The sequence below is a fragment of the Amphiura filiformis genome, chromosome 9 (assembly GCF_039555335.1).
Source record: "Amphiura filiformis chromosome 9, Afil_fr2py, whole genome shotgun sequence".
Classification (NCBI taxonomy): Eukaryota; Metazoa; Echinodermata; class Ophiuroidea; order Amphilepidida; family Amphiuridae; genus Amphiura; species Amphiura filiformis.
In genome coordinates, this window is record NC_092636.1 from 30,321,419 (window position 1) to 30,344,364 (window position 22,946).

The following is a 22,946-nucleotide window of genomic DNA, read 5'->3' on the forward strand; positions in this document are numbered from 1 at the left end:
AATATTATGTAGCCAGAGGTTTCCAGTGGTATAAAAATCTCAACTTTTTTTACGTAAAGTGGGGGGGTGAGGCTGTGGATCACGAAATGCCCTTTTAAGATAATTTTAACTTGCAAAGAGTTTTCTTGAAATGACCAAAACCTGATATGGAGACACTATGGTATAGGTACTCTATCAAAATTGCTTTAATATGGAAGCTTAAAAGTGCCACCAACTTCTCTATTATTATTATTATCATTATTATTATTATCATTATTATTATTATTATTATTATTATTATTATTATTATTATTATTATTATTATTATTATTATTATTATTATTTAGAAGAGGGTACATTAAGTGGAAAATGACCCCTAAAAATAAGCGGAAGTTTGAAAAATGTGTTTTGAACATCAAAGTTTTTTTTAATACCTCTTAAACTTTTGACACACAATATTTGTATACAATTGTATCATTCAGATACCAGCATTTATCTTTTCAGTTTCACCGTTTGCGCTTCGCATTCCCTTTTGGTTTTGACCAACTTTATGTAAACTTTTGGTCTTCAACAATAAAAAGTTGAATCACTAAGTGAGTTTAAGTTGTTTGACGGACAATAAAATAATGTGCATATACATAAAAATATAAACAGATAACAGAAAATTAGGAAACATGCCAACAATTTATTGCAGATATTAGATTTTAGATACACTTCTTATGTTTTTAATATTTTGTCACAAGTTCTAACATGGTCCAGATCATTCTTAGACTTCTCCGTAGTCCATTTGCCCATTATGCATACACTTGCTATTACATTTAAGCATAAAACTCTGATTTGTATTAATGTGTGTACAATTGATATAGATGTTCACATGTGATCTTTTCAGTCACCGCACTCCCTCTGTTTGTTAGCTTCCCAAGTGGATTTTTATTCAGGGTTTTGCAATCAATAAACTTACTGGTAGATTCCAAATCACCCCCAAATTCAGAGTTGTTCAGTATTTTTGTGTTTGATTTGGATTACAAATCTTTGAATATTTGTTTTTAATGCCCATACTTGCTTTAAAGCCCATAATTATAACGTGCTAATTATGATATAAATGTTTATGTTTATTAAAATTATGTTTTATTTGCAAAATGCAATTGTAGTTTGACATCAGTCTCACTGATAGCTTCATATTATGATAGAAACATGGATGCTGTCATTCGTATCCATCATCATCATCTCTCATCTGATATGTAGACCTTTACAAACCAATGCAGAAGTCTATCGGATCATACCCGGGTATGTGACCTATAATAGATAAACACATAAAAGACAATAATTACTATTTATATGCCTAAAACATAAATATTAAAGATTTTTAGCAATCAGTGCCAGCAAATGATGTATGCCCAGTGGGCACAGGTTAGGATTTCGACGTTGTATCAACGTTGATACAACGTCGAAATCCTAACCTAACCTGATTTCAACCCGATTTCAACCTAGAGATTGGTTGAAATCAGGTTGAAATTTCAACGTCGATACAACGTTGAGATTTCAACCTGATTTCAACCATGTTTCAACCAACTTTCAATGCAAAAATTAGGAGGTTGAAATCAGGTTGAAACTTCAACGTTGATACAACGTTGAAATTTCAACCTGATTTCAACCAATGTTTCAATGTACAACTTAATGACCTTACATAAAATATTATTAGGACGAAATATGCATATGCCTAGTATAAAACATGTTTAAAGGTTGATAGCATTGAAATTTTACCCAAGTTTTTCTATATATCCAGGCCGCATGATCTAATGATTTAAACCGAACTTCCGTTCCCTTCTTCAAGTGGCGCGCGCGGCATGCACTACCTCAAATACTTACGCGAAAACACCGGGTGGTAGGGGGTATGCCCCCTCGCCGCTCAATTGGCGGGCTGATGTTGATATGGGAATTCCTACAACATGGTGAAGTTGGTGCAAAAGACGTTCACAAACACGTGTTAGGGGGGCTGAGGCAAAAGGGTGGAAGGGGCTTTAGTTTTGACCCTCCTAGGGGTAGAGGAGGGGCCTTGAAAAATGACCAAAAATTCTCCCAGGAAAATTGAGTTTATATGATTTTCTCTGGGATTGACCCATAATTTTCATGTCAAAGTGGGGGAGGCTGAATTTTTAGAGATCTGAAAGGGGGCGAAAAACTTTCGCGATGATTTTATTTTTTGCATCAGCCCCCCTAACAAGTGTTTGTGATCGGTCCCTAATATGCCTATTCGCATATCTTCTAACTATTTTACTAACCCGATCATATCGCCCCGGGGTATTGCCCGGGTATCACCGCGGCGGCATAGCCGGCGTCAGTAGCTACGAGATCGGCAGATCGAGGTCGGCACCCCTAGGCGGGAGGCAACCGGGTGCGGGAGTGGGTGGGCCGGCCGCATCATAGGCCTATGTTGTCGATCATAGTCGGAGAAAGCAGGGGAGAGTTAGGGGGGGGGGGGCACGCCCTCTCTAATTTTTTTCATGGGGACGGCAAGTGTTTAGGTAGGCCTATACCGCACGTTTGCAAGATATTGTGGGTGGGTACGTACACGCGTGCACAATTGTGTTAACAAGCGTTCGCAAATGTTTGCGAGTACGCACTCGTGTTTACAAGTGTTCATGGGTACGCTTGCGTACATTGCCGGTACGCACACATGTTCGCAAGTGTTTGCGAATACGCACGCGCGTGTGCAATTGTTTATGGGTACGCATGCACATGTTCAAGTCTTTGTAGGTAGGCCTACGCACATGCGTTTGCAAGTTATTGCGGGTACGCACGCGCGTTCGCAAGTGTTTGCAAGTAGGCTACACATATTATGCATACACAAGTGTTTGCAAGTACAAACGCACGTTGCGGGTACGCATGCCCGTTCCCAAGTGTTTGGGAGTAGGGGCCTATACGCACGCACGTTCGCAAGTGTTTGCGTGAATACACTAGTTCTCAAGTGTTTATGCGTACGCATGCACGTTCGCAAGTGTTTGCAAGTACGCATGCGTATGCGCAAGTGTTTATGGGTACGCAAGCGTATGCGCAAGTGTTTATGGGTACGCACACGCATGCGCAAGTGTTTATGGGTACGCCCTTGTGTTCGAAAGTTATTGCGGGTACGCACGCGCGTACGTTACGCAATCGAATTTGCAAGTGTTTTCGAGTACGCATGCCCGTTCGCAAGTGTTTATGGGTGCGCGAAAGTTATTACGGGTACGCATGCGAGTTCGCAAGTGTTTGCAAGTGCACACTCGCGTTTACAAGTGTTTATATGTACGCACGCACATTTGCAAATTATTGAAGGTACGTACGCGCGTGCACAAGTGTTTGTGAGTACGCACGTGCCTTCACAAGTGTTTATGGGTAGGCCTACGCACACGCGAGTGCAAAACTGATGCCACTGCCACGAGCGGGATGGCGCATCAATCAATGACATAATGCCTTGAATGTGTCCGTTTGTTTGAACTTGATGTAGGATCTGGATTTGGATCTGGATCTGTGGAGATCATTTATAGGCAAGCAGTGAATTAATTCTGCATCACGCTAGAGTTGTAGGCTAGTCGGCCTAGGCCTATATCTGAAACATGTTGAAAAACAATTTCAAATTTTTGGATATTCGTTAGTTCTGGTCGCATTTTGACCTAAAAACATGTTTCTAATCCTAGATCACCATGTTTGGACATTCAAAAGTTTAAAAAATTTGGATTAAAATTGTAGTAGTATCGCTTTCGCCCAACACTTTTCCAGAACGGATATTGCCCAACATGCCAATGTACATCAGTCATTCAGTAAGCAAAAGGAGTTGTACGCGACGTTGTGACGAACATGAACTTGAGGCCTAAATTTGCAAATAAAACAGGTTAGTAAACATTTAAATTTTCTTTAAAGGTCTACTTGACTTTTGGACACATTGCTGGATGATATTTCAACTTGGTTTTCCATTATGTATCATCAGGATATGTTAAAATAGTTAAGCTTACTAAGCAGTTACCGGTAATACATGCCTGCTGCACATGACATGCATGCTGTACAATCATGAATGCACCATTCGACAGACACGAAACAGTGCCTTGAAGTTGACATGCTTAAGGACTTGTACTTTGTACAAGACCCAGTCATGCCAGTTTGGAATATTTGCTGCGGCCAATCAGGCCCGTAGTCTGGATTATTTGGAAGGGGGGAGGGGGGTTATTGATTTTGAAAAAGTGGACTTTTGTCAAAATTTGGAACTTTTTGGACTGGGCGGATTTGGACAATTTTGGACGGACCAAGAAGGCATAAAAAAGGTGGTGCTGGCTACGGGCCTGGGGGAAATGCAAATGTTTATTGTATAATTAAGAAACTATGCCCCTAGGCCTAGCCCTAGCCTCCTATATCTTGCAGCAATGCTCATGTTCTAGGTCATTACAATCGCAAATTTTTAATTTGCGATTGTACTGTTTTTGGTCAGTTTTTCTTTCATTCTTTCTTCTGTCAAACCTATAACGAGCCATCGTAGCCATATGCTCTAGGCCAGTGTCCAACTCGGGGTCAAAGGTCATAGGTCATTTATGGCCTAAATGTGATTTTCACTAAAATGCTTCATCTTCCACAAATTACATAATACAATGACGTCACTTGCATACCTGCATCGCCTTAGCCAGTGTCTAAAAGTTGTACAAAGAATTGGGGTCAAAGGTCATTAAGGGGGTAAAATCTCACAATTGCATTATCTCGACATCCGTAATGGGTATGGGGCTCAAACTCGGTGACAACAAATCTAATGACCAGGGGAACATTTTACAGGGTCAGGTCAAAGGTCAAATTTTAGAAATGCATTTTCTGTACATCTGTAAGGGGTACGGGACTCAAACTCTGACAACAAACTTAATGACCAGGGGAATATATTGAACACTTTGCAGGGGTCAGGTCAAAGGTTATCTTGGGTCAAATCTTATAATTTCTTCTTCTGGACTCAAACTCAGTGACAGCAAATCTCATGACCAGGGGAACATTTTGCAGGGGTCAGTGAGTTCAAAGGTCATGCAGAGGTCACAGTTTTAGAAATGCATTTTTTGGACATCTGTAAGGGGTACGAGGCTCAAACTCGGTGACAACAAAATTAATGACCAGGGGGATATGTTGGAACACTTTGCAGGGGTCAGGTCAAAGGTTAACTGGGGTCAAATCTTATACCGTAATTTCATTTTTGTAATGGATATGGGGCTCAATTTCGGTGACAACAAACCGCGTGACCCGGGAAACATTAAGGTCAAAGGTCAGGTCAAATGGTCATTAAAGAATTACATGCCTTGCGATTGTCTGCGCTCTGTGAGCGCAAATCATTATCTCTAGTGTATTTTTTTTAGACATTAAGTTACTGGTAGGGCAGACTAGATGTGTCTTTGATGATTTGACATGAATTTCAATGTCAAATGATAAAAATAATATACTGAGTGATAGTGATACCAAGTTTGTGGAAGTCCACATCCCACTGACAAAATGATATTTTAATAAGCGCAGAATTATGAAGAATACAGGGCCCAGGAGCCTATAAATATGGCTAGGCGTAAATAGTAGTACAAGTAATATTTAGTTAGTAATCTTAGGACTAGGCTAGTGGAATTTGTGGAATAAAGCTTTTTTTTAATAAATAGAGCTTAAGAGCTCGGATAGCAACGTTTTCACGTATTTTGTGTGGGACCTGAGAGCACATCAGACATATCTAATTGCATTTTGATTTGAATACGAGGAATGTCCTTCTAGTACGGTATCAAATAATTTTTATTTTTGAAATTCGAGATTAAAATTGATATTTTGAAACAGTCCTCGAAGTAAATTCTATAAATCTAATGATATACTTAAAGTGTATGTAGCTGGGACGAAGATATAGATTGTACCCCGACAAAATGTAGGTCTTTTGGAGGAAAATCTATATATTAAAGGTCAAAATTGTCAATTGATAGTTGGCTTTTCATCCCAGCTACATACACTTCAAGTAGATATCATTCGATTTATTAAGTTTACTTTGAGAAAATTCTGTTAAATGTCAAAAATTGCCATTTTTAATAATTTGCCCCAAAATCTTTATTGCATCGCGAATTTCAATAAATTTAAATTATTAAATATATCAGAAGGACATCCCTATTCAAAATTATCGATATGTCTGATGAGCTCTGCTCTAAGGTCCCACAAAAAATGTGCAAAGATGGGTGACCGACTCCTTAACATAACTTTAGGCTAGCTTGACATAAAATATCTATGCAATGAATAATAACTACTACATGAGTACTGGCCTACATTTACGTATCTTCTGCTTTAATCATGTTAATGTTCGCTTATGCTTCCTTGGTAGGCCTAGTTGCAACCGCTTAGTAAACATAACGGGTAGGCCTATATCTAATCTTTTCTGAGAGACTTAAGGTTAAATTACAAAGATATACATCATAGGACCCATATATTAATAATCTACTTATCTTCGTTTTGAATAGGCTAAATGAATTATGAACTTTATTCAGTATTAGAAAGAAAGTGAGGCTATTTTTAATTTTTCATTAAACTTATCACTGCTCTATGTCAAAAATATCATGTTCTCTGAGTATGCCTACTTTAAACATGTGCAAGCATGAGCCAATTAGTGTTGAACACTTTTTAGGCAGATTTTTTAGGCAGAAGATTTCACATCCCCAAATAATGTCTCTAGTCTAAAGCATGTGTATAAAGGAGCAAAAATAAGTTATAATTTCCCTCTTTTTGGTCCCAAGAATGGCCCTAAGAATTGTTCAGCAGAATGACCCTAAACAGTCAGGAGTAACAGGTCTACCTTCAGTAGGCCTATGCCTATTTTACATTAAGCATATTAATCGTACTGCAAGTCTATGTCAAATATAATGTTTTTGTATGTGTATTTTTTAAATCCCTAAATTGTTATTTTTGTCGTTACAGCTGACGTGTTGTTGTGCCACGTGACAATGGAATCAAAACAAGATTGGCCATGCAATAGACAGACTAGTCCATGACAATGTACAATGTATAAAGCATCAAGAAAATTGACTTAACTTAGAAAGTTTAGATGCAGCCAAAGATTTCGGATGAACTAACAACTTGAGAGAGCCATAATTTTAATACAAGAGCATGGTCAAATCAAAGATGGAGTAAATTGGCACGGCATGGCATGGACCAACTCCTCCCGGGCAACTCCTACACTGAATAAAGTCCATCGTTGAGCAGTTGCTGCCACATACTACTCATCCGTTCAAGATCTAACTTAAGTTGTTAGTCATCATTCATTCCATATAGCCCGCAGATGGAATGAACTCACGTCTCACATTCCAGGAACTGTGAAATGGACCAGCTTCAAAAGTGTTTTGGTCAAAATGTGATTTTTGGTCAAAAAATGTGCAAACCCATCAGCTTAATGATAACAGCTGTTCTTGCCTTGATATGTGTCTTGACATAGAAAGACCTAAGCAAGCAAATACAGATTCTGGTCTAGATTTTCTTAATATTGGTATTGATGACATCATCAATGCGATATAAGCCTACTGATAGGGTTGACGTTTTCGATGCTTATCTCCTTCAGCTAAAACTGAGCGCACGACAAGGATCCTTTGAATACGTTGAAGGGTGGATTGCAAACGCAGAACAGCTATTGATCACACTATCTGTATAATGATATGATCATCAGTCTAAGAAAGCTCTGTGAAGTTCTTCGATGAGAAAAATAGAAGTATTCAGTTGTATAATCTGTCAACAATTTCCAGTTTAGTTATAGGTGTAAAAGTCAGGACTTAGAAACCATAATTATGTTAAAGATATCTTACATGGTATCAGAAGTTTTAAGTAAGTTGTAACGTGTAAAGAAGAAAAACTTGAGATTTTTACTCAAGATTTTTACGCAAGCCAGGGAAACCCTATATTAACATTAAGTATAATGGGCACATTGCATCCAGTACATTCTTAAAAGGTTCCAAAAGGGTCAAGTTCTAAAGTGTCCTCCTAGTACATATATAGGCCTATGGATAACCCTCGCACTTTAACACAAACAGCTTTCTGAAAATTCACGAGTTCTTTTGAGAACCATCACAAATCCCGGGTCACAAATCTAATGTGCTTAGGCTCTAAATGTCCAGCTCTAACACTTTTTAAACAAATACACACGTTTTAAAGGAAGGCTCCGCCTATCACAACATTATTCTCTATTATATGTAAGAAAAATAATTATCATGCACGAATCACGTGGTTTTATCTAAAACAAACTCATGGCGACCATGTGATTCGTGCTTGATTATTATTTTTCTAACATAAATTTATAAGGCATGATGTTATGATTGCCGGAGACTCCTTAAAGTGCTTAGGAATAAAAGCAAATATTGTTTTCCACATTTTCACGAAACGATAGGTATTTTTGGCAACTCCAACTCCTAAACATCACAAATCACAAATAAAAAGCTTACGAGATCTAATTTCTAAAAGTTTAAAATGACTTTCAGCACAAAATTCCAAGCAACCTTGAATTTTTGATGTGTGACACACATCTTCATGGTAGGAAGTCCTGTGATGTTGTTACTTGTTACATATCTAAACATGTATAGCTAAACGTTAGCAGTGTTGAAGACGGGGTATAAGTGTTCAGGATGCGTTTAGATACAAATTGTATCAAAGTATGATACATGTAACCATGGTAACGTAACTTGAAAATCAAAAGGACGGAGCTGATTTTATTTTGGATTTGCGATGTGTAGGAGAATATGTTTCAAAATATGAAACCATAACTTGCCCTGAATTCAAACTCTATTAAGGGATGGAGTATGAACGTTTGGACAGTATTTATTGTGGGACTTTTGATTTGTTGGAATTTTGATTTGTTGAAATTCGCAATGTAATACACATTTTATAGCAAATCATTAAAAATTGATATTTTTGATATTTAACAGTACTCGAAGTAAACTTCATAAATCTGATGATTTATACGTATGTAGGTGGGATGAAAAACCGACGATCAATTGAAAATTTTGACCTTTCGTATTGAAGATAATTATAGATTTTTTTCCCAAACACCAAAAAAATTAGGTCTTTTTGGGAAAAAATCTATATCTTCAATATGAAAGATCAAAATGTTCAATGTTTCAAGTGTTTTTGGTGTTTTCCAGGTAAGGCGGCAGCCACTATGAAAGTGGATATACCATATTGAAAAATTACCTCATATCCAAAATTGTTCTGCAGCTAGAGCACTATAATATTCCTGGTTGATTTTATACCAATAATAGGTGAAAGAAGTGTCCTGTATGTACATGTTGTCAACTCTATAATAACATGTTAAAATATCGTGCATCTTTTTTTCAAAAGTGTTTTTAGAACGTTATTAAAACGTTTTTATACCCTTTATATAAACCAACAATAAAACGTTATATGTAAAATGTTTTGTGTTTACTGGGCAACTCAACTTGCAGGCTCTGCGACGACGTTGAAAAATTGATATGATGATGATATCAAAAATAAATTTCAAAGTTCAAGGTAACTCGACTTATGGCCTAAAACGCGACGCTTACTTTGCACGTAACATATATGGAAAGCTATTTAGGATTTGAAGGTTAAAAATAGGTAAAATCATCAAATTGAGGCTTTTACGATAAACTGATATAAAAAGGTGAGAAATTAGCAAAATCGAATACTAAGAAGAAAGTAAAAATGTTATTTTTGGTCATAAAATTTATATTTATATGTGATTTTTGGTCAAAAATATGGGTTTTTTTTTCAAAACATGGGATTTTTGGTCAGGGGTCAAAAATGTGTTTTATGGTCAAAATGTGATTTTTAGTCAAAAATGTACTCCTGGTCAAAAATTTGATTTTTGGTCTAAAATGTGGCTAGACGCGGCGAATGAGCCGTAAACTCGGCAAACTTCATTTCGAGCTACAGGTGAAAATATATGCAAATCTCGTATTTTGGCGAAGTTGAGATTTTTGCAGATTTGAAATGTTTAAGCTTTCTTCTAAACACATACAAAGTTTTATTTTAAAGAAATAAGTGGAAATATGAAATAATCTACATTTTCTGAGGCCCATCTGATGAATGGTCATTTTGCTTCCCTAACTTTGAACGGGGTTTTCTTGTTTTCACGTTTTGATTCATGACAACCTATAACAAGCCATAACTTTGCTTCTGATCGTCATATGAAGTTCATTGAGGTGTCATTTTAATCCCTGAAACATGCTCTTTGCAAATATGTAAAAAAGTAAAAATGACCAGAGGGGGACTTTACGGCTTATTCGAGGTGTCCAGACACAAATGTGATTTTTAGTCAAAATGTGATTTTGGGTCAAAATATGATTTTCGGTCAAAATGTGATATTTGGTTAAAAATGTGATTTTTGGACAAAATGTACTCTTGGTCAAAAATGTGATTTTTGGTCTGAAATGTGATTTTTAGTCAAAAATGTGATTTTTGGTGAAAATAAGATTTTTAGTCAAATGATTTTGGTCAAAAATGTGATTGTCAGTCAAAAATGTGATTTTTGGACAAAAATGTACTCTTGGTCAAAAATGTGATTTTTGGTCTGAAATGTGATTTTTAGTCAAAATGTGATTTTGGTGAAAATATGATTTTTGGTCAAAATGTGATATTTGGTCAAAATGTGATTTTCGGTCAAAATAGGATTTTTGGTCAAAATGCGATATTTGTTCAAAATGTGATTTTTGTCAAAATGTGATTTTTGGTCAAAATTGTGATTTTTGGTCAAAATGTGATTTTTGGTCAAAAATAGTGATTTTTGGTCAAAAATGTGATTTTTGGTCAAAAACATGACCGCCGCGCACGGGCCCACCGACTCCACGCCCGTTTGCCTCCCGCGTTGCGGTGCCGACTGCACCGGCCCTCCGACGCATGCTCCACTGCATATGGCCAACCGACAACACACCCGGTAGACTCCCGCGTATGGATGCCGACTGCACCGTCCCTCTAGCTCTGCACCGACCACTGCGCGCGGCTCACCACGACTCCACACCCGGTTGCATCCCGCGTATGGGTGCCGACTGCACCGGCCCTTTGCACCGACAACGACGGCGATACCAGTTACCCAGGGGCGATACCAGGCCTAGCCTATAATCATGAATTCATGATAATATTCTCCCAGACGGACCACAGCGGTGAGGTTCTACACGTGGGTACGTATAGGCTAAATTTATTACTATATAATAATTATATTTAAATAAATATCAGGTTAAAATCGGATTGAATTCAGGTTGAAATTAGGTTGAAATTTCGACGTTAATACAACGTGAAATTCAGGTTGAAATTAGGTTGAAATTTCGACGTTGAATCAACGTTGAAATCGGGTTGAAATCAGGTTAGAGTCGATTTGCAAATACAACGTGATTTCAACGTCGAAACGTCAACCTGATTTCAACGTGATTTCAACGTCGGGTGTGCCCACTGGGTGTATACAGCTTCGAGGAAAGGGGCTGAAGGGAAGGGACTAATTCGAAAGTTGCATTGGTTCGTATCACCGGGGGGGGGGGGACACTCCCACTTTGGAGGTGACGCGTAGGTAGGGCTGTTAAGACCCCCTTTTCAGCGTCGCTGTCACCCAAATACTCCATTTGCTTACGAACATATGCTCTGTCACCAGAAGACCCCCTATTTTTCCATTTGATCTGTCACCCAAAGATCCTTATTTTTCAATTTGAACAGCAACTTTCATTTATCACTGATTTTGTTACTTATTTTGAAAAACAAAGAAATTTGAAGCCATTTAGAACTAAAATTTGCGGTCATTATGGTCGCCTTGATTTTCGAAACTAAACCCTCACTTTAGCTATAGGTAATTATATAATAGATATATCATGTGAAATATTTGAACATCGTTAAGCTTACTTCACGTTATAGAGCAGTGACATATTTAAATAATGAAATTTCCGATGGTGGGGGATTGGTAAAAGCGAAGCACAACGCTTTGCAATTCAATGCAAACATTGACCAAAATTAAAGATTAGTTTTAAACTGGTAGGCCTATAAAAAGATAAAAGGCTCGAGTTTGACGTGGGTTCGAATCCTCGCGGCGTCAAAGTGTTGTGCAGTTAGTCAAGGATATGCACTCCTATGGCCTCTCCCCATTCAGGTGTACAAATGCCTACCTGCGCTTTATTCAATGCCTGGAAGTACATGTGAAAAACCTACTATATATGAGGTAGCGATCGCCCGTAGCAACATTTTATGGAGAAGTCCGGCCCAATCGCTACGACAAAGAGATTGGCTGTGTTGCTTTACATTTTTACATGGTATATGTATAGGATGATTTGATGAAAACAGGAGCTAGGTGAAATATAACATACAACGTCCCGTCCCTCCCCAAAAATGCAAATACACTTACCATGCGCAATTTTTACATCATTACATATCTCATGGTATTCCTTGCTTGCCAGTAGTTTTTCCTGAGCTGGCGCCCACCATGAATCAATAAGGCTATTGTCAAACCGAGTCATCATGCCGAAGCCACCTAGTGTACATGCTTGCAGACGGTCTGTTACCTCTTCAACAACGTCACTACCTCGGACCCAACTGGCATCCGAGAATATAGCATCAATCTGAAGCGAAGTAAAGTGACATTATTCGGCAGAGAAACAAAAGCTAACGGCTGGTGTCCATCATCAAGCTTCAGAAATACATTTTGGTAATCAAAATAGGAAATGTTGTGATTTCCCAATCCAAAGAGTATAATATGCCACATCTCATTTTAGCAATACTAATCGATATTGATCGCTTCAACGATTCGTGCGCTGATATTGAAAATTATTATGCATCTAAATCATGTAAATGAAAAGTGCATAATTTATAAATGTATACGAGGGTCATTCAAAAAGTTCCATCATCTGCATCGTCACATCTCTGTTATCTTACGCGCCAGGGAGTTGAAATGACCTTTGATTATACTCATAAATCTAGGCTACAAAATAAAAGTTATTAGATGAAAATGTGAATTTTGGTTGTTAAGATAGTTTGGTTAAATTGAATACAGATTTGGCATATCGGAAACGATTAAAAGCTGAAGCCAAAAGTTTAATAAGCATCATATCCCAGCAAACACAAAACGTTTTCGACATCATTCGCAAAAGGTTATAAAAGGTTGTCAGAAAACGTTTAAATGTCGGGTTATATAAAGGGTATATTAAGAGTATAAAACGTTTTCATAACCTTAAAAAACATTTTTGAAAATCTACTGCTCAGCAAACAAAAATGTTTTACAGAAAGCGTTTAATTGTCGGGTTATATAAAGGGTATAAAAACGTTTTAATAACATTCCAAAAACATTCTTGAAAACTTGATAGAAAACATTCTAAACAGAATGTTATTTTGGGGTTGAAAAAATATTTTGCGAAAAATGTTTGCCCAAAATATTTTCAATAACGTTTTAAAAACGTTTTCATGACCTTCATATAACCCGACATTTTAATGTTATTAAAAGGTTTTGAAAATAACATTTTAAGAACATTTCTGTGTTTCCTGGGTTCAAATATTTTATCATAATGTTAAGTAAGTATTGACACAATATTTGGCAAAAATGTTTGCAAAAATAGTTTACAATAACATTTTTTGAAAACATTTAAAAATATTGTTGTAGTGTGTTTTCATACAAAACGTTTTAAAACGTTATTATGACCTTTATATAACCCGACATTTTAATGTTATTAAAACGTTTTTACATAAACCAAAAGCCAAAATATAACTTATTTAAAACGTTTTAAAAACGTTTTTGTGTTTGCTGGGATTGTAGCTTTGGATAATGTCTATATATAAAAATGTTTTCAAGATGTGGTTGTCCAACTATTTACTCAGAATAAATATATATGTTGGTCCTATTTGAGCTCAATTTCAAAACAAAATGAAACATGTTTTATATGAGAAGAAAACATGGAAGGGTTCATCAGACACACAAATGTTAGTGAAATTTGCCAGATTTCGACTAGACCACGTTTAAGGGCAATTCGTAATTACGTCCTGTTTTCGCGATAACCTTTGAAAAAACATACGATAAAGTTTTTAGATCATCCAGGATTTGGGACCTTCGGATAATCGGACCAACTGAGCTGATGAGTCAGATGGAGAAGAGTAATGAAGTGAATATTATGTAAAAATGTAGAAATAGTTTTGCTATAATGCTGGTTTCATACTACCCTGCCGCTTGCCGCTGAGCAGCGTGGCGCACGCGCATTGCAGACAAACGGACACAATAAAGGCTCGTCATTGGTTGAAACGCCTTGCCGCTGCTTACCGTTCCATCCTCCAGCTTTACGTAACAGTCATCCAAATGAGTACAGTGGACAACGTTTTCGGGTGGAACTGCGGCTCCCTTAAATTAGAAACAAGTATACGATCATGGTTATCAATAATTTTATCCTCATTTTGTTGCCATGAATGCGTATTTGATAATGTCTTCAATTTTGGATTTGTAACAGAGGATATATGGAGACAAAGCCATCGATAATAACTAAGATAAGGTAATGGAAAACCACGTGAGCACAAATCAGAACAAAAACAAAACTAACTAGACATGTACATAACTGTGGTCTAAGACCACGTACACACCCTTCATGACCTTCGACCCCAAAATCTCTGAACACCCCATTGACATTGGCGAATGTCAATGCATGTGTGCACGTGGCATCACTCTGGTATATGTTATTTGTGCCCGAAGAGGCATTTTGCAGGAATTTCGTTTTAGTCCGGAAGTGACCCCTTAATAACCACTATCGCACGTTTCAAGATATTCCATGTAGGAAAGACCCACAATATGTATATTGACCCAGGTCTTTAAAGGAATAGTGACCCGGGTCTTGTGAGAGGACATTATTTCTACTATAGTAAATTATATGGTTTCTATTGTTTACTTTAATTTCCCCCTCAATTTTACACAATATTGGGGTCATACCTTCTTGGTATTTCGATATACGAAATGACCCATATATTGAACATGGTTTTATATGAGTGTCATCCCCGGGAGGGAAAATATTTTTATTATATGTCTATTTAAGACCCAAAGGTTGCTGAGTAAGGGAGTAAATTTTAGCTATATATATAAGCCGAGACCATTTCATGGTTTAACAATGGTTAAATAAATGGGAGGGGGTAGCTAAGTTAGCTGTGAAGAATATCGTCTTGATTATAAAAATTATCTTACTTACAACGATTCCATCAGATTTTGCGAGACACTGCTCATTACCAGAGGTACCATCAATGAAGCCGATTTTCTTTCCAGTAATATCTTGCCAGTTGAAGTTATTAGGATTATCCTTTAGGGTGCCAAATGCCTGATGCGGAGATTTTGTAAACGGATCAGAAAACTTAAAGGTACGTTGTCGTTCGTTTTTAACACGCCATCCTAAATGATAAAATTAATAATGATTAGGTTAGCATGAAAGTTCATCTGTGTTGCTAAACTTCATAATTGGAAATTTAAACTTATGATCTCAACACAAAATTAACAAGTTACCAAGAGTGTACGACCGGGTTTTGGGGTCAAGTGTCCAAAAGGTCACTGATCCCAAACTTGGGTTATAATCTCCAGATGAAGGTCAAAGTTGTGACCGAAAATTTGAGGTACGTCTTAATTTTGTGTCGAGATCATAAGTTTAAGTTATGAAGTTGGATGATGCAAGAGCCACCATGCAATATATATATTACCTTTGTCATTTACGCATTGGCATAAATCGTGGTTGTGGCGCACGGGACAAAGGATATATAGAATCCCACAGTAGTTTGCCATTCAAGCTGGAATATGCGCGCAAAGAGCGCGAATGTTTTGACTTCATCGCTTGAGATGGGCTCACAATCGAACATTAACGTGCTAAATTAGTCGATTCCCCCTCCTACCCAGGGCACATGCCCGCAATTACCCCCTAGCTACGTCACTAGATTTACGTGGTGAAAATCGGATGTTGAAGGAGAAGACCCTAAACAAAAATAGCTATGATATCACCTTTTTAACGATAACCGTGTTGAAATTGAAATTCTTATGAATTGTTTTCCAAACGTATTTATTTCTTATGACTGACTGCATTGGTAAAGAATTCAAGAATAAACTGTTATTAGGGTTGGCTTGTCTAGCCTCAAGGCTTAAGAGGTCGTAAGATCAGGCTTAACTGAAAACGCGTTTTCCGAAGCACAGCTACCATAGCCTCAAGGCTTCGTTAGCCTTTCATTAATATGAAAAGTGGGATTGTATTGTGTGATTATATTGTTTGTGCACTAATTGTTCATGTACATGTGTCAATCATATTTTACTTTCAATTAAAGACTTAGATTTTGTTAACTTAATCAAACAGTGTATTATCTTTTTTTTTGCATTGGAGTGAATTGTGTAATAGGTTATTTTGGCCTTGAGTCATTACGGCTCATTATTCCAGTAAATCATGCCGCACACCACCTGGATCATACTATATGTTCGTAATAGTGGACTTAAAATTAATATAGTAGACTTCAAAGCGATTTTCATTAATTTCGTATTACAGGCGTAATGTCCCGCACAGCGTCATCATTCTATATCTTCGTGTCAGAAATTGCCATGATAGTAGGCGAATCCACTCGTTCTTCAACAGACACGCATGGTGATTTTTTTCGAGATAGACCGTTCGACTCAGGCTTAAGCACACCACCGGTTACCTTAACAATACACGCTTCTTCCCCCATTACGAATGCGCGTTGTCATTTATCAGCTGAAATGACTAATTTTTAAGATCTGCGCATGCTCGTCATCCTCTTTAATGTTGCTAACTCATGGAAATTTTTGTCAGTTTTTGTTTTCAAGACGCAGAGTGGAATTTCAATACGTACAGTAACGCTTAGCATATTCTTTCAACATATATATTTAACTGCAAGTCTTACAAATGCTTCGTTCAAAAAGCAAAATGTCACATCAAAAGAATCTACACCACCATCATAGCACAACATGTAGTCTCTTTTACTTATAGTTATAAAAGCAATTCATCACAATATGCAACGGTGCTCATCACGGAGGAATGTGATCGCTTTCTCCCTGAGTTTACCGTTCTATACAGACCATTGAAAAAGTCGACCTTCAACAAAATATTACCAATATAATTAGCTTGTTTTTTATGAAAGAAAACTCACAGCTGAATCGCTGAACTATTAGCGATTGGCATAATTAATTTTTAGCCAATGATTCTTTTAACCAATCGCTCACGGAGCGCGGAGTGCAAGTATAAAGCTAATTTTGTAATAGATGCTATTCTCAGCAGTTTATAACACGTGCTTTTACGTGCTTATACAAAATAATTCTTTACCAGGCGTGGACGATGTGTCCCGCTGTATTGAACTACTTTACTTGCATCCAATGCATATTAGTAAACAGTAATAAAATTAAAATCAAGTTGCGAAGCTAATATAGCAAGACCAGAAATTGAAACAATTTGCAACTGCAAGGCAATAACGGGACCTCCTCCGTAGAGGGTGCCCCAAAAGCTTGTATAGCTTCCGCCATTTTTAAGTACACTGAAGTGTGACTTTAATTTGTCCGCTGTGTGTTAGAAAGCTTATGAGAATCGTGTAAGCTTCCGATCTCGACCCATCCTAAATATTAATTTTCAACTTGAGGAGGATAGTAACCAAGTAACATCTCACGCCACTCGTTCTTTGGACCAGTGATAAATATTAACAACATCTTACCTGCGCAACCGTCATACCATCCGCTCAACAACCCAACACCTCCACGTGGTATCTTCCCGATTTCACTGTTCCAGCAATTGGTAAAAACGTCGAATACCAGCGCACAATTCTTATTCGCTACCCTGCACACTATGAAGAAATAGTAAGACCTTGTTAGTGTCTTCGTCTAAGGAAGGCTCAATGTCCATTTCAAGGTTTCATTTATTTTAATGGTTGATCCTATTTTAATGTTCTGATGAATTTAAGGAGTTTTTCAGAAAGAACCAGTACTGCAGACATAGGACCAGTCCCCGGGAACAAGGAAAAGAAGGCCTTTAAACTATGTGCACAATTTTCATATCAGCCTTTGAGTCAAGAGACTGGATTTTTAATCCAATTTCAACAGTACTGCTACTATTAGAGCATTATGTCTAATCTATTTGACTCGATAATGATGTACAGAGCGTTCCACAAAACGTGAACGTGTATGATAGGCCTACCTGCATTCACCATATCCGGTACAAAGCCCGCCACCTGTCCAGTTTCTTCATCTCTGTAAGAGGGAAACAAGATCAACGTGATCAGTGATAATATTTCGACTGCTCAGTGTCAGAAGTGGGTACCTGTAATAGCTGCCCTGTGAATATTTGGCAATTTACAAACAGTATATTGTACTTATCTACACATAGCAACTATATATTGCGGCTATTGCACTTACCCATTTCTGGCACTAAGCAGTCGACTTATAGTGTATGTAAAGACTTCACAACAAGTAACACAGCCGTTACAAATACACCTATACACTCTTATTTTTGCGATATAAAATTCTTAACCAGTCTTAAACAATCTAAAACACGCGCTGGTTACGTGACCCTTGAGCCTTAAACTTTGCCACTGTTTATAGTCTTTTAACTAATGCTTAAATGCTTTAAACAACTGCATATTTAAGACTTTAAACCACTAGTTGTTTAAAAGATTTTAAACGTTTATTGTTTAAAATACGCTCGACCTAAACAATAATTGGGTAAAAATGGGCCACTAGGATTGGGGCTCGCTTTCTTTATTTATTTTATGCTGAAACACGATACATTGCAAAAGTACAATGCATTGTCAGTTCACGGCTTCAATCTTATTTCCAACACTAGGTATAGTATAGCCTGTAATATAAACTTTGATGATAATATGAAGTTTATTTTTTCCAATGCATTACGTACTACATTGTACGCAGGCCAAATACTGAAAACCGCTATATCGACATGTACACCCAGCTGTTATGTACTAGTACATACGATTCATGTATAGTACGTACTGCCAGTACGTACGGTATGTATGTTGTTGTAATTTAATTTGTTATTTCATGTTAATTGCACTACATTATGAGATAAAAATATTAACATTCTAAAAATGTCTTTAATGTTATTTTCCATTTTCAATTACAATGTGTGGTACTGATTCAGCATAGCCATCAAAAGATATCTTGATATCCTTCTAGCGCTCACCATACCGGTTTTGATATTGTCAACCCATCCTATTCCGCCTCTTTCTATTCCGCCCCATTGCACAGATCTCTTATTCAATAGCCAGCCGATAGGAATTGGCTGTTACTCCTTCATTTACAATGACCATACTTGGTCAGTTGTCTCTTCTTAATCATCTCCCTGAAGTCCTTCCTCCGCTGGTACTTCAACGGTCTATTCCACTTGTTTTTCTTTGTATCCACCTACTCTCAGAACTTTTCACCACTGCCACAGCTCAAAAATTTGGATTATATTCTTCTCATTCGTTCTCAATTTTCAACTTTCACATCCGTAAAGATTAATACCAAGGCTTTTGATAGTATCACCTTCATCTTCAAATTCAAACTTGATTTCAGTACTTCCCCCGTACTTCCACAAGGTCCGTGTTGTTGCTCCTTTCGCTATTCCCAGCCTGATCTTATTCCATGTCTCATTGTCTCCCGCTGGCGTGATATATGAACCAAGGAACTTGAACTACTCCACATTTTCAATCTTGTTCTCTTGTATCTCGATCTTTCCCTCTTCATGAACATTGTTGATCAAAGGTCCTTGATCATTCTTCACTAAGCTGCTCAGTCGTGTTATTCAGCTCTTCCTTGTTGGTGAAGTAGTGTTGTATCATTTGCATATCTAATATTGCTGTACCACCAACCACTTTACCATCTCTCTCACTGGAAGACATTATTTTGTGACTTCTCTCATGATTTGTTGCACTAACAGCGTGGTAGAGGAGAGGAGAAATGAGCCATTTTCTTCACTCCTTTCTCAAATTCCGTTACCTGATTGCACTCGTACTACACCGGTTGCTCTATCCTACCCAGCAAAATGTTTTCGACATCATTCGCAAAAGGTTATAAAAGGTTGTCAGAAAACGTTTAAATGTCGGGTTATATAAAGGGTACATTAATGGTATAAAACGTTTTCATAACATTACATAACATTTGTTGGTAATTTACTGCACAGCAAACACAAATGTTTTACAGAAAACATTTAAATGTCGGGTTATATAGAGGGTATAAAAACGTTTTAATAACATTCCAAAAACATTTTTGAAAACTTTGTACAAATCGTTCTAAACATAATGTTATTTTGGGGTTGAAAAAATATTTTGCAAAAAATGTTTGCCCAAAATATTTACAATAACGTTTTTAAAATGTTTTCACCACCTTTATATAACCCGACATTTAAATGTTATTAAAACGTTTTGTAAAAAACATTTTAAGAACATTTCTGTGTTTGCTGGGTGCAAATAATTTAACATAATGTTATTTAAGTGTTGACAAAATATTTGGCCTAAAATGTTTGCAAAAATAGTTTACAATGACATTTCGAAAACATTTTAAAAATATTTTGTTGTAGTGTGTTTTCATACAAAACGTTTTAAAACGATTTCATTACCTTTATATAACCCGACACTTTAATGTTATTAAAACGTTTTTACCTAAAACAAAACAACTTATTTAAAACGTTTTAAAAACGTTTTTGTGTTTGCTGGATACAAACACTTCACCAAACAAATAAGATGTGGCGGTACACCAAACTCCTAAGAGGCGTGATAATGCAAGCGCACGGGGTATCTAAGGGGGATGTGCCCCTCCCCCCCCGCGAATTAAGAATGTTTTGTAATATGACGCACCGATATTATTGAAGCTTTTTGTGGATCTATTTCCACTTGTGCACAATTTTCGTTGGAAAATATTTTGAAAATGAACAATGAACCTGCCAATTAGTAAAAAAAGAGCTTTGCCTCATTTGGTCTTACAGTACTTAATCTATTTGTCAAGTTATTTCAAATCTGACAACACTGATTGAAAATAGCCGTAGGCACCAATTGTTCCAGACCAATCAACCACTGGCACCAAAAAGTGCACTGTAATCGCTAAAGAGGATTGCATTGAACCATGATTGAACACTGAATGCAGTCACGGTGGTGTAGCAGAAAAGTACAAGCGATGAACCGTGACGCCGCGGCTCAGCGGCAACTAGCAGACATTATACAACCTGCATATGCATTCACCGTCTTACTAATTTAGATTTGTTTTAAAACCAACTAGTCAGAGCCTTCAGGCCATATTAATTGTTTCTAGTTTTGGTAATTTTGCTTAAATTGTAGGGTTAATCACTGTAAGTGCGGGCTTTATCATTTGAGCACAAAATACTATTAGGTCAGGTGCCGCTCCGACTTGACATTTGGTATGGTCAAGTAAAGACTTTCTAAACGCATTTTATTATCACCAAGAGGAGGCTTTCGAATAGTTGATCAGAGTCGTAGCGTTTTGCCCAAAACAATCATTTTATGCTGACCTTTACTTTTCAAGATGTCATATAGGTCATAAACCTTGGGTTTGATGATGATAATTGATTCACTTTTTTGATGTACACATTCATATTAATACGTTTGTATACTTTTTATTTCAAATATTTTACATTTCACAAACACTTTTTTGGTCAAAAAAAAAAAAAATCACCAAAATAATGCATCTCCCCTCAAATATTTTTAAGATACATTTTTTGTTAATGAATATTGGATATACATATGACATTATTATCAAAGTTTATCAAACTGTTTTATTTGTATTTGATGTAATGTAATGTTCTTGATTTTTATGGAAATAAAATATGAATATGAATGTTAACTGACATTATTGGTAAAATAATCACCAAAACTGCATTTTTAACCATATATCCACGTTACTTTTCAGAAATGGCAGCCGTGTAAAATGAAAAGAACACTGATAGTGTAGATACAAAACACCATAAGAAGCGTTGTCCAAAAATGTTGCACACAAATTTCAAATTCACTTTCTGGCCTCTCATATTGGACTTGTTATTTGCGGCCTTATAATAGGCCTATGTTTTTACATCTACAGGCTAATTGAAGTGAAAAAATGAAGTGAAAAAAACTATGGGTCCCAAAAATATTTCACTGGTAACTTTTTCAATTCAATTATCCAGCTCAATACATTGATATACATTTCTTGTCAAATAAAGAAATTATTACACCCAAAAAAGCGTAAAAATTGGCAATGGTAAAAATCATGAAAAAAGAATGTTTTAACCAAAATTAAGGTTGCAGTCAACTTTCTGTTGAAGTTGGCTACATTGACATTTTTGTTAAAAAATGGGAAAAAGTCACCAAATCAAACACCACATTTATCAATCTCAGTTCAATATCTCAGTCCAAGTCATTTTTCAGAATTGTCAGCCGGATTTCATATTCGATTGTTCGATATCAGAAGGATAATCCTCGTATTCAGAATGCAATTTGATGTGTCTGATGTGCCTTCATGTCCAACAAAAATACTGCACAAACGTTGCTATCCGATTCCTTTAACCTTAACCTTAATTGACATTCTCTATTTCACGTTTTGGGTTTAGGAACAATAAGACAAATTATGGCCATTACATTGCCACCAATGACCCGTGATATATAGCTATACTGTGCCAAAAAGTCAAACTGAACTATATTTGGGTAAATTTGTTTGTAAACAGATGCACTATCTAATCCTGCACATTATGATACCCCATTGAATCCAATGTGACCTCAAGAAGTAAAGTTACGAGCAATTGAATAGACGTTTAGATCAATTTTTTAATGGCAATGTTGAAACTTTGAAAGTTCTGGTGATACGTTCAGAACACACCATCCACATAGGGAATGACAACTTTCAACAGTTACAACATTGCCACCTCCATAAAACCGCATTGCTCTCTACAGAATATGTTAGTTCATCTCAAAGACAAACGGGATCCTGAGAACTCCACGGATGTTATTTACGCTATTCCTTGTAAGAACTACAA

The 22,946-nt window shown here is 36.8% G+C and overlaps 1 protein-coding gene across 1 annotated transcript in view; it reads right to left on the reverse strand.

Moving 5' to 3' along the window:
- Positions 1 to 644: 644 nt before the first annotated feature.
- LOC140160856 (arginine-binding periplasmic protein-like) overlaps positions 645 to 22,946 on the reverse strand; it is a 37,294-nt gene continuing 14,992 nt past the window's right edge. The window contains exons 3-8 of the mRNA XM_072184179.1: positions 18,129 to 18,181; positions 17,650 to 17,778; positions 15,150 to 15,346; positions 14,240 to 14,317; positions 12,341 to 12,554; positions 645 to 1,275 (exon numbers count right to left, since the gene is read on the reverse strand). Of these exons, the coding sequence (XP_072040280.1) occupies positions 1,229 to 1,275; positions 12,341 to 12,554; positions 14,240 to 14,317; positions 15,150 to 15,346; positions 17,650 to 17,778; positions 18,129 to 18,181 (718 nt within the window). The 3' untranslated portion in view covers positions 645 to 1,228. The remainder of the gene's footprint in view (positions 1,276 to 12,340; positions 12,555 to 14,239; positions 14,318 to 15,149; positions 15,347 to 17,649; positions 17,779 to 18,128; positions 18,182 to 22,946) is intronic.